The 13,484-nt window shown below is 43.4% G+C and overlaps 1 protein-coding gene across 8 annotated transcripts in view; it reads left to right on the forward strand.

The window, feature by feature from the left end:
* Positions 1-13,484, forward strand: part of ZFYVE16 (zinc finger FYVE-type containing 16) — a 3,161,611-nt gene that overhangs the window by 1,666,764 nt on the left and 1,481,363 nt on the right. For all 8 annotated transcript variants that reach the window (XM_044064228.1, XM_044064221.1, XM_044064226.1 and 5 more), the window contains one exon: positions 5,047-5,271. In XM_044064228.1, coding sequence (XP_043920163.1) covers positions 5,047-5,271 — 225 coding nt within the window. The remainder of the gene's footprint in view (positions 1-5,046; positions 5,272-13,484) is intronic.

The raw sequence follows: 13,484 nt of genomic DNA on the forward strand, positions 1-13,484 counted from the left end.
TCAGACCTTCCTCTTTTTTCTCCATCAAGGCTTTCACCAAGTCTAAAGCTACCATGCACCCTAAGAGACCAGCTACACAGGGCCCATCTCCAGGCCCCATGCCTAAGAAACAGATGCTTAAAATGGCTGAGGATTTAATTACTCTAATCAGAGGTTCTCAGCCACCTCGGGACAAAAGACCCAGAGTGGAGGAAGATTCCCCCTCCTCTGATCAGGGCTCCATTATTTCAGAGCACTCTGATTATCAGGAACAGTCTTACTCCCCTTTTGAAGACTCTGATGCAGAGGAATCTATTCCTTCTCTATCCCCTGAGGATTACTCATTTGGTGAAACTCTGCATACCTTAAGGGAACACTTCCACTGGGAAGGCCAGGATTATTCAGATTCCAAGAAAAGGCTCAGGGAATTTCTTTTGTTACCCCAGCACAGGCCTCTGGCTATTCCTCCTGTCCTGGACATCCTAGATGATGTTTACTCGGAGGCCTGCCTTAACCCGGACTCTCTTCCTCCAGCTCCAGTTAAGCCTGACAGGTACTACAGGGTACCTGACTCACACCAATTTCTATACAAAAGCCATGCTGCTGACCTAGAAACCATCTCACAGGGGCCCAAGGGAGTTAAGGCCTCCATTGCCAAAAACCCATTGCCTTCCGAGAGGGATTCCAGATCCTTAGAAAGGTGGGGAAAAAAGTATATTCCTCAGCTACCTTATCCATGAGGGCCTTAAACTGTCAGTTTCATATGCTAAAATACCAACAGTTTCTGTTATCTCAATTGAAAAGTAAAATGTCACAACCTGAACAACCAGACATGAAGGAGTTGCAGGATTTGATGCATAGTGCAGAACAAGTGGGTAAACATACCTTACAATGTGGTGTTGATGCTCTAGAGGCCTCATGTAGAGCTGCTGTTACAGGCTCAGTCATACGTAGGCATGCCTGGCTCAAGGAACAAGCCTTGCCTGATCATGTCAAAGCTAAATTACTAGACGCCCCTCTTCAAAAGGATGTACTGTTTGGGGCAAATGCTGAGGAAGTATTACGGAAAATAGAGGAAAAGGCTAAATCAATGCAAACTGTGAAAGAATTTCTGCAGGTTCAACCCCCACGTTTTAGTAGAAATTGGCTTTCCAAAAACTGGTCCTTTCCTGCCACAGACAGACCCCAAAGAGGCAGATACAGGCGCCCGAGGGGCAGAGGGCAAACACAAGGCTCGTACAGAGGCAGAAAATGGCAAGCTCCTACACAAAGAGGTGGTGAGGACAACTCGCAATCTTTCAGAAAGCAAAACCAATGACTTCCCCTTTGCATGCCAACCAGGTCTCAAATGGCAGCCCCCTTAGGAGGAAAGTTGGCACTATTCTCAAAAAATTGGCATATTGTCACAAAGGACAAATGGATCCTGAACATTATAAACAGAGGCTACAAATTCCATTTTCATACCCTTCCAAAAATGAAAGGCATGCCAAACCTGCCACACAATCAAAGGGCAGAGGCACAAAAGCAAATTTCAGATCTTATAAACATGAAAGCTATTCAAGAGGTACCTACGCACGAAAAGGGTCAAGGTTTTTATTCCAGGCTATTTCTGGTACCAAGGAAGGGAAAAGATTGGAGACCTATTTTGGACCTATCCATCCTAAACACATTTCTACTCATACCAAAATTCAAGATGCTCACTCTACAGCAACTTCTTCCCATGCTGGGCAAAAGGAGTCTTGGCTGGTAACATTGGACCTCAAGGAGGCATACCTGCATGTCCCAATAAGACAAAATTGCAGAAGATACCTCAGATTTCTTGCAGGTTCAACCCATTATCAATTCTCTGCATTGCCCTTTGGTTTATCTACTGCGCCCAGAGTATTCACGAAATGCCTGGCATCAGTAATTGCCTACTGCAGACTTCAAGGGATACAAATATACCCTTATTTGGACGACTGCCTGATCCAAGCGGACAGCAAGCACATTCTTCTGAAACAGCTGGCTTATGTAATAATGTTATTAAACTCTCTAGGATACACAGTCAACAAAGAGAAATAAAGACTAATACCCTCTCGGAAGATAATTTTCCTGGGTGCCAATTTGGACACAAACACCCAGATGGCCTACCTCACACCAGAGAACCAGGGACAACTAATTCAGTATTTCAGAACACTGGCAAATTGCACTAGGCTGACTGCAAGGAAAATCCTGCAGGCTCTGGGATTCATGGCATCTTGCATCTTACTAATCCCATGTGCAAAGCTGCATATGAGAAAACTACAATGGTACCTAAAAAACATGTGGTCTCAACACAGCCACAGTTTGGAAACAATAATACCACTAATTCCATATCTGCAAAAGGAATTTCTGTGGTGGGCTCAAGCATGCCAAACAAACACAGGTCTTCCATTCAGCAAGCCTCAAGCAAATCAAGTCATCACAACAGACGCCTCGGACTACGCCTGGGGGGCGCACATGACAGACCGGTGCATTCAGGGCAAATGGACCCAAAAAGAAAAACACCTTCACATCAATCAAAAAGAAATGCTAGCAGTGATAAATGCTATTACTATTCACAATAATGCTATTACAGCTTTCAAGGACCTTCTACAACCAGGTCAGCTATTGATAAGAACAGACAACACCACAGTTATGTGGTACATAAACAAGCAGGGAGGAACACATTCTTATCCCTTATGCAGACTGGCCATGTCACTTTGGAACATGGCCATGGACTTACAAATGGAACTACAAGCACAGTACTTGCCAGGCAAGGAAAACACACTGGCAGACAACCTAAGCAGGAATATGACAGATCCACAGGAATGGAAGTTGCATCCAAAAGTTTTTACAGAAATAATCCAAAAATGGGGAAGGCCAGACATAGATCTCTTTTCTTCCCACAAAAATAATCAATTGGCAAAATTCTGCTCAAGGATCTTCCATCCAAAGGCCTGGAGAGTGGACGCTCTCTTTCAGTTGGACATTAATGACAGTTTATGCCTTCCCACCTCTTCCTCTGGTGCCCAAAGTCCTATTGAAGACCAGAGCAGACAGACCACAGATGATCCTCATTGCTCCGGACTGGCCAAGGCAACACTGGTACCCACTCCTAAGGAGCCTGACGCATTCCCCACCATGGACCCTTCCTCTAATGCCTCCTCTTCTGACTCAGCACAGCTTCAAAACTCTTCACAGTCAGCTGAAAACACTCAATCTAGCCGCATGGAAGATTCCTTAGCATCGCAGCAAGCCCTGATCTCCAAGGAGGTGCAGGATGTCATTTTGGAGGCCAGAAGGCCATCAACTAGAAAAGCTTACTCTGCAAAATGGAAACGTTTTTGTGTTTGGAATGAGAAAAAGGGCCAGTGCCCTGGAAAACTGAATTTACCTCAAATACTACAATATTTGGCTGAACTGCTAAGCAGTGGACTTTCGTTCTCCTCCATCAAAATCCATGCCTCAGCCATTTCTGCAGAATACAACACTGATCCACCTTTATTCTCTCACCCTCTATTAAGACAGTTCCTCAGAGGGGCTAAGAATTTAAGACCTCCAAGGAAACAACCAATACCTGCTTGGGATCTTAATTTCATTTTGGAAAAACTGACTTTGCCTCCTTTTGAACCAGCTGCCTCATCAGATTTACAATATTTGTCCTGGAAAACAGCTTTCCTTCTGGCTACCACTTCAGCTCATAGAGTTTCAGAACTACAGGCTCTTATGGCTGTCCAGCCTTTTATCATCTTCCATCAGGACAGAGTTTCATTACATACCAACCCGTCCTTTATGCCTAAAGTGGTATCCAAGGTAGCTTTAAATCAGGCCATACATTTACCTACTTTTTATCCTAATCCTCAAAACAAAGGGGAGAGATTACTGCATTCCTTGGACATCCACAGACAACTGCGTTATTATTTGGTCAGAACAAAACCTTTCAGAAAATCAGAACAGCTTTTTGTGGCCTATGCGGTAGGAGCTCAAGGAAAGTCAATATCCAAACAGACAATCTCAAAATGGATAGCCCACTGCATACGCTTTTGCTATTCCTTTCATGGCAAAACTGTACCTACAGGCATTAGAACTCATTCTACCAGGGCCACAGCCACCTCTGCAGCCTTCCTCAGAGGAGTTCCTACCAAGGATATTTTAGAAGCAGCCACTTGGAGTTCTGTGCATACCTTCTCTAGGCACTACAACCTACCATTATACTCCAAATCTAGAGCAGGCTTTGCCACTGCAGTCTTGCAGGGCATTTTGGCTGCTCCTAGCTCCACCTAGTGCCTACCACCCCTTTCTTAGCTTTGGGATTCTACCCATCTGTTATGATTGTAGCTGTATGCACGATGAACATAGTACAGTTTTGTACCTACCATAAATGTAGATGTTCGAGTGCTAATACAGCTGCAGTCCAGGTTTCCCTCCCTCCTTCCCCTCTAGGGGTATACTTTTATGGTATATTTGCTTGCAACTACTGGTCTTTGATTATATTGCATTGCATTATTACATAAATTTATGTATTGCCTTCCTTCTGGGGGCACCTGACATCTGGGGCAAGAAAAACTGAAGAAAATGGCGTCAGCTGGTTCCTTTATACCCCTGTCGCACTGACATCAGGGAAGAAGCGACGACAACCGACGCCGGACCTAGACTTTGGAATTCGGCCGACCGAGGACCCGCCTGACGGCAGGAGAACCCATCTGTTATGACTGCAGCTGTATTAGCACTCAAACATCTACATTTATGGTAGGTACAAAACTGTACTTTCTACCTGGGTTTCCTGCTAGTGTACAGGAGTAGCAGGTTAGATTCCCTTACATTTTTTCTGAAAAAATTAAGTCACCCCATCATCTTGCTCCCCTTTGCTTGTTATTCACACTTTATTCACTTTTATCAAATACAGTATCAGAAATGTGCTGAATTATTGATGTCTTCTCTTTTTAACAATTTATTTACTCCAGATATATTTGAAAATATATTAAAACATGCAGTTTGTCATTAGGGTTTGGCTTCACAGATTAATTAAAATTCTGACCCTTGTCTTGTTTGTTTATTATTTAACAGGAAAACACATAGAAAATCTGGGAAACTTTACTTTCAATGAAAGCTTCCTTGGCAGTAAAGATCATGGTGGATTCTTATTTGTTGCTCCTACATTCCAGTTACTTGATGACCTGCCACTACCAGAAAATCCTTTTCTCTTTGGAATTCTTATCCAGAAATTAGAAGTGCCTTGGGCAAAGGTTTTTCCAATTCGTTTGACGCTGAGATTGGGTGCGGAGTACAATGGTAAGAGGAGGTGAATTTATAAGCTGATGTTTTTCTTATTTCTGTATGGTAATATGTTGGACTATGATGTTTGCAGATGACATTGTGATCTGTAGTGAGAGAAGGAAACAGGTGGAGGAGACCCTGGAGAGGTGGAGATATGCTCTAGAGAGAAGAGGAATGAAGGTCAGCAGGACTAAGACAGAATATATGTGTGTGAATGAAAGGGAGGTTAGAGGAATGGTGAGGATGCAGGGAGTAGAGGTGGGGAAGGTGGATGAGTTTAAGTACTTGGGATCAACAGTTCAGAGTAATGGTGAGTGTGGAAGATAGGTGAAGAAGAGAGTACAGGCAGGATGGAGTGGGTGGAGAAGTGTCAGGAGTGATTTGTGACAGACAATTACCAGTAAGAGTGGAAGGGAAGGTCTACAAGAGGGTAGTGAGACCAGCTATGTTATATGGGTTGGAGACAGTGGCATTGACAAAAAGGCAGGAGTCAGAGCTTGACGTGGCAGAGTTGAAGATGTTAAGATTTGCACTGGGTGTGATGAGGATTGACAGGATTAGGAATAAGTATATTAGAGGGTCAGCCCAGGTTGGAAGGTTTGGAGACAAAGCCAGAGGCGCAAGATTACGTTGGTTTGGACGTGCTGAGGAGGGATGCAGAGTATATTGGGAAAAAGATGCTAAGGATGAAGCTGCCAAGGTAACAGGAAAAGAGGGAGGCCTAAGATAAGGTTTATGGATGTGGTGAGAGAGGACATGCAGGTGGTTGGTGTGATAGAGCAAGATGCAGAGGACAGTAAGAAATGGAAACAGTTAATCTGCTGTGGCGACCCCTAACGGCAGCAGCCGAAAGAAGAAGAAGAATATGTTGAGATCCAGTCTTGTTTTTCTTTAGTAATTAAAGAATTTTCAGATTCTAAATGCCCTGAAATCGCATGAGCTCTTGTTCTGGTCAATAGTCCTTTGGTTTGTGTTTCAGGTATAATTTGTGTAGTGTGTGTTACATGTACTGTATTCATTAGTTATGTGCATGTATATTGATTTCAGGAGTGGTGCTCCCTACAGAATCACAGTAAAAATTCTGCATTCATTTAAAAGTATTTTTTTTTAACAAATAGTATGTAAAGCATTATGTTGCCGTCTGAATAGTCATGTTAAATGTATCATTGTTTTCAGCATAAGGACAGGTTTGTTTCATTATTTAGTTGAACAGTATTTTATTTATTTTTTATGGTTAATCATAGTAAGTCTGAACTCCACATTAGTCCATATAGTGGCATGCAGTACTTGTTTTTTCAGAGCACAACTTAATTTCCAAATACTGTTTACCATGTACACAGTACATTATAAAATAAAAATGCGAAAATAAAACTGAAAGACGAGGCAGATTCACACAGTCCTAGTGTATGTTTTCCCCTGTGCCTTGCTAAGAATATCTTAAAATTCCCAGTGACTTGTTCTAGTGTTCTGACTTGCTCATTACTGTGTTTCCTTTTAATTGAGGTAGTTTTGTCACAAAACCGTCTACTAAATAATTTTAGTTATGCATTTAATCCAACTAAGTGGGCCTTTCTTGATTGCTCCTAGATTCTGTTGTATTCAGTATGAATTAGACTTTTTTTCAGCAGATCTCGTGGTCTGGGATGTGTGTGTGCCTGAGTGATGCATATTAGATGCCAGATCCGTAAGTGAGTTTGTTCCTAATGCATTACTAGATCGTGTTTGTAGTTTTTATTATCTGTATTTTAGCCCTTGTTATCCTCAGTAAAGTTTTTCATTAATGTGCTGAATGTGCATCATTATAAGTGACCCTGTGGCTAGACAAGACCCAGACTGATTATTTCTCTCTGTATGGGAACTGCATGATGTTCATCGTGTTTCACTGTTGCAGTCATTACACTTGGGTTATCCTGCTGGCAGGCAACCCGTAGTTGGCCCGAGTTCCAAAGTCTTGGTCCGGCGTCGGTTGTTGTCGCTTCTTCCCTGACGTCAGTGCGCCAGGGATATATAAGATGCAACCGATGCCATTTTCTTCAGTCTTTCTTGCCACACAGTGCCCGAAGCAAAAGCAGTTCGCAAGTGCCAGTCGGCTGACTCCTGAGATTTTTGAAATCGAATTTCAGAACCGAAGTCTTCAATAAAGCTAAGTACCCCGTTGGGGAAACTTTTTCTTGCTCCAGACCGATGTCAGTAAACGTTAACAATATTTTTCTTGTGGGAAGCAAATACCTCATAAGGATTTTCACTCTTACTGCATTCCTTGCCTAGGCCCTGACCACTACGTCACTAGTTGTCGGTTTTGTGCTAGATTCAACAAACGCACTATTAAGCGTAAATTTAATTTTGCATTGCATTATTTTGGCCGTAGTTTTAATTACATAATGCCGTCGGAACAACCGACGACCGGAATTCACAAAAAGCGCAAAGACAAGGAAATAGACAGGTATCCGATACCCAAAACCGACGAAGCCTCTTCCAGGCCAGTCGCCGGTGCTCAGTGAGGTGCTTTTGCAGCCCCTGACTCCCGCTGCCTCAGAGCCACAGGCCGCCTCCCAACTCCCACGTGGAGACATCTAGGCCTCTGGAAACTCAAGGTATTGGGCCTATGGAAACTATTCCCTCAGATGGGTCCGGAGCCGCTGAGCAGGCATCGACTTCTGAGGGTGTTTTCAGACCTACACAGCTTACTATCAAGTCAACTACAGCAGCTAAAGCAAAGTCTAAAACATCATTACAGACAAAGAAACAAGTACAGAATTCTCCTGGACAGTCATCCATGCCTAAGAAACAGATGCTCAAAATGGCCGAAGACTTAATTACTTTGATCAGGGGTTCCCATCCCCCTCCTTATAAAAGGCCTAGGCAGGATACAGACTATGAATCCTCTGACCAGGTTTCTATTTCCTCTGATTCCTCTTCAGACCCAGGGATGCTCTCTTCCTCCCTGTGAAGATTCTGATGCTGTAGAGTCTATCCCTTCAGCCTCTCCTCCTGAGGATTACTCTTTTTGGGGAAACCTTGCACACCATGAGGGAGCATTTCCATTGGGAAAGCCAGGATTATTCAGAATCAAAGAAAAGGCTCAGAGATTTTCTTTTATTACCTAAGCACAGGCCTCTTGCTATTCCCCCTGTGTTAGATATTGTTTATGATGTCATTTCTGAATCTAGTTTGTTCCCCTGATTCTCTACCCCCAGCACCAGTCAAGCCAGACAGGTACTGTAGGGTCCCAGACTCTCATAAATTTCTTTATAAAAACCCTGCTGCTGACCCGGAAACTATTTCTCAGGGTCCCAAAGGGGTGAGGGCTTCCACTGCAAAAAACCCAGTCCCCTCTGACAGGGATTCTATAGCACTGGATAGCTGGGGGAAAAAAGTTTACACTTCTGCAACTTTAGCAGTAAGGGCTTTGAACTGCCAGTTTCATATGCTGAAATACCAACAATATTTACTGTCTTTGTTAAAACCGAAAATGTTTGCAAGTTCAGAATGTCCTGACAATAAGGAAATGCATGATTTATTGCATGCAGCTGAACAAGTGGGAGAATATACTCTGCAATGTGGTTTTGATTCATTAGAGGCTTCTTGTAGAGCCGCATTTACAGGATCGGTCATTCGAAGGCATGCCTGGCTTAAAGAACAAAGTTTACCTGATCATGCTAAAGCTAAATTACTGGATGCTCCTTTACAGCATGATACCTTGTTTGGTGTTAAGGCAGAAGAGGTGTTAAAGAAAATGGATGATAAGGCAAAATCTATGCAGACAGTAAAGGATTTCTTACAGGTACAGCCTCCTACATTTAGCAGAAATTGGCCTTCAAAAAATTGTTCCTTTCCCGTGTCAGACAGGCCTCAAAGAGGCAGATACAGATGTCCAAGAGGCAGATCTCAGCAACAAGGCTCTTACAGACCTAGACAATGGAGTGCTTCTACCCCCAAGGGAGGAGAAGACAAGTCACAACCTTACAGGAAACAGTCCCAATGACTTCCCCTTTCAAAAGCCAAGCACTTATCTCTTGGCAGCACCTTTAGGGGGAAAGCTAGCACTTTTCTCACAAAATTGGCACATTATCACCCAGGACAAATGGGTACCAAATATTGTCACTCTGGGCTACAGGTTCCACTTTCACACCCTACCAAGGTCAAAAGGAATGCCAGACCTGCCACAAAACCAATGGGCAGAGGCACAAAAACAGATTACAGATCTCATGGACATGAGGGCTATTCAGAAAGTACCTCAGCAAGAACAGGGACAAGGATTTTACTCAAGACTTTTCTTGGTTCCCAGAAAGGACAAAGCCTGGAGACCCATCCTGGATCTGTCTATTCCAAACACTTTCCTGGATGTTCCAAAATTCAAGATGTTGACACTCCAGCAACCTCTACCCATGCTGGGCAAAAAGGCTTGGCTTGTTACTTTGGACCTCAGAGGCATACCTGCATGTTCCAGTCGGACAAAATTGCAGAAGATACCTCAGATTCATAGCTGGCACAATGCATTGCCAATTCTCTGCACTGCCCTTTGGCTTATCTACTGTGCCCAGGGTCTTCACAAAATGCCTGGCACCAGTAATTGCATTTTGCAGACAAAAAGGAATTCAAATATATCCCTATTTGGACGACTGCCTTATTCAAGCAGAGAGCAAGGACATTCTTCTAAAGCATCTGGCATTTGTAAAAAGATTACTAGTTGGCCTAGGGTACACAGTAAATGAAAAGAAGTCAAAACTAGTGCCCTCTCAAGAGATAATATTCCTGGGTGCAAGCTTGAATACAACTACCCAGATGGCTTATCTCACGCCAGACAAGCAAAGGCAACTGACAAATTATTTTCAAATGATGGTAACAAAAACCCAGCTACCTGCAAGAAAAATTTTGCAGGCTTTGGGGTTCATGGCATCCTGCATCCTACTAATTCCATATGCAAAACTGCATATGAGGAAGTTACAGTGGTATCTAATGTTTGGACTCAACATTGCCACAGCCTGGAAGCAACAATAACTATTATTCCCTGCCTGCAGCAGGAGTTTCGATGGTGGGCACTGGCATGTCACCACAACAAGGGACAGCCTTTCACTTTACCCACAGCCAGGCAAACACTGACAACAGATGCATCGGATTATGCCTGGGGGAGCGCACATGGCAGGAAAATGTATTCAGGGCAAGTGGTCCGCAGACCAAATGCATCTTCACATCAATCAAAAAGAGATGCTAGCTGTACAGAATGCCCTGACAGCCTTCAAGGACTTACTGCATCCAGGACAACTACTACTACTACAGACTGGCAACACCACAGTAATGTGGTACATAAACAAGCAAGGGGGCACACACTCATACCCCCTTTGCAGACAAGCTATGACTTTGTGGAACACAGCACTAACTTATCAAGTTCATCTGCAAGCACAATTCCTGTCTGGAAAGAAAAATACTCTGGCAGACGATCTAAGCAGAAACCTCATGGATCCTCACGAGTGGAAACTAAATCCACAGGTGTTCAACATGATAACAAAGAAATGGGGATGCCCGGACATAGATCTTTTTGCCTCCCCTCTCAACTGCCAACTTCAAAAATTTTGCACAAGGACTTATCACACACAAGCATGGAAAGTGGATGCTCTCTCATTCAGCTGGAGAAACCTAACAGTTTATGCCTTCCCACAACTGCCTCTCTTTTCCAAGGTGCTCCTAAAAGTCAGACAAGAGAGGCCAAAAATGAGATTGATTGCCCCAGACTGGCCACACCAGCACTGGTACCCAATCTTAAAGAACTTGGCTCAAGGTCCAGCCAGGACTTTACCTCAAATCCCTCAACTTCTGTCTCAACAAAACAATCAGATCCTGCATAGCCAACTCAGAACCTTAAATCTGGCTGCATGGCAGATACCATAGACAGTCAGACCACACCTCTCTCTAAAGCTGTTATGGATGTCATTCTGGAGGCCAGGAGGCCCACCACCAGGAAATCTTATGCAGACAAATGGAAGAGATTCTGCCACTGGAACCAGGCACAAGGCTTTGACCCACTTGTACCAAATATCCCTCAGATTTTACAATACCTGACTGAGATGTTGGACAAAGGCCTATCCTTTTCATTTATTAAGATCCATGCCTCCGCCATTTCAGCTCATTATACCACGGAACCTCCTATTTTCTCTCATCCACTACTAAGACAGTACCTCAGAGGGGCTAAAAACATAAGACCTCCCCGGAGAGCACCAACACGTACTTGGGACCTCAACTTTGTCTTGGAGAAACTCACTTTGCCTCCTTTTGAGCCAGCCAATACAGCTGATATAAAATTCTTATCATGGAAAACTGCTCTGCTCCTAGCAATAACTTCTGCTCGAAGAGTCTCAGAAATACAGGCTTTAATGGCAGTGGAACCTTTTATCATTTTTCATCAAGACAGGGTTTCTGTAAGGACGAACCCAACATTTATGCCAAAGGTGGTATCTAGTGTGGCTCTTAACCAAACCATTCATCTGCCAGCATTCTATCCAAATCCCCAGAATAATGGGGAGAGACTTCTACACTCTTTGGACATACACAGGCAGTTACGCTTCTACTTGGATAAAACAAAAGCATTCAGAAAAACTGAGCAACTGTTTGTAGTTTATGCTGCAAGATCACAAGGAAAGACTATCTCAAACCAGACTATTTCTAAGTGGATAGGACACTGTATTCGTTTCTGCTACGCACAACATGGAAAGCCAGTGCCTAACAACATTAGACAACACTCTACCAGGGCAGCTGCCATGTCAGCAGCCTTCCTCAGAGGAGTACCAACCAAGGACATTTTGGAAGCTGCAACTTTGAGTTCAGTTCAAACTTTTACCAAGCATTACCACTTGCCTCTTTACTCTAAATAAAGAGCAGGCTTTGCCACTGCAGTCCTGCATGGCCTCATAGCCACTCCTAATCCTATTTAGACCCAGCCACCCTTCCTCAGCTTTGGGATTCTACCAAAGTGTAATGACTGCAACAGTGAAACACGATGAACATAGTACAGTTGTGTACCTACCATAAATGTAGATGTTCGAGTGTATTCACTGTTGCGGTCCAGGTTACCCACCCTCCATCCCCACTTTCTTTGCTGGGACTTTTCTATACCTTTCTATCCTATACAACCTTTGTGGTGTATTTGCTTGCAGCTGAAGGTATTGTTTATATTTTGCTGTATGTCTTTATTAGCAATATGTATTGCCTACCTATTTGGGGGCACCTGACATCTGGGGCAAGAAACACTGAAGAAAATGGCGTCGGTTGCATCTTATATACCCTGGCGCACTGACGTCAGGGAAGAAGCGACAACAACCGACGCCGGACCAAGACTTTGGAACTTGGGCCGACTGTGGGTCGCCTGCCAGCAGGATAACCCAAGTGTAATGACTGCAACAGTGAATACACTCGAACATCTACATTTATGCTAGGTACACAACTGTACTTTACTAAAAGCTGCTACTCGAAAGAGGAGGAATAATGTGATGGCCTTTTATGACAATATGGGAGCATTTGATCATTCTTCCGGAGGTGATCAGTGAGAGACTTTTTCTAGCCTTTCTGTCAGTTTCAGGCATTCATTAGACCATTTCCAGAAGTGCAAGCAGTTGTTCACAAATGAAGTACATTACACTAAACAGAAAAGCATACAGAAATGAAAAAAAAAAGTATTAAAAATGTTTTTGCACCCTCCTGCAGCCGCTGCTACTTTAAGTACCAAATCTGAGGTCACTTATGGGATAAGGAAATGTCTCTGGTACACCACTAATTCAACCTTCCAGGAAAACAAAATGGCAGTTGTACAGTAGTGATTACAATTCAGAGGATTAATTTGTAGTGTTTTGTAAGCCAGCCTGGCTTCCAGAAGGGGATTCAGGGGTCTGTCCCTCCTCTGAATCGCCCAGCGTAAGATGTAGCCAATCACTCCTTGCTTTCTTGTGATAAGCTTTCTAGAGATCATCAAAAATCAGTTGTCATCTTCAAGTTGACAAAATTGGGAAAGGAGAAGGAATTTCATCTCCCAAACTTTGTGGGGGAGGGGTATGTCCTGATTTTCAGGCTCCCTACTTTTTATGGGTGTCAGGCTTGATTTTAAGCAGTGTTTATAAAGTATAGCAAGACAATCCACTTGTAGTATACTGATGAGGTCAATAAAATGGCGAAACATGCATGTCTACACCTATTGGTGTTTGACTTTATTGGCCTTAATATACCCACAAGGACTTGAA

The sequence above is a fragment of the Protopterus annectens genome, chromosome 2.part2 (assembly GCF_019279795.1).
Source record: "Protopterus annectens isolate FY-2018-M chromosome 2.part2, PAN1.0, whole genome shotgun sequence".
In the NCBI taxonomy this organism is placed as follows: Eukaryota; Metazoa; Chordata; order Ceratodontiformes; family Protopteridae; genus Protopterus; species Protopterus annectens.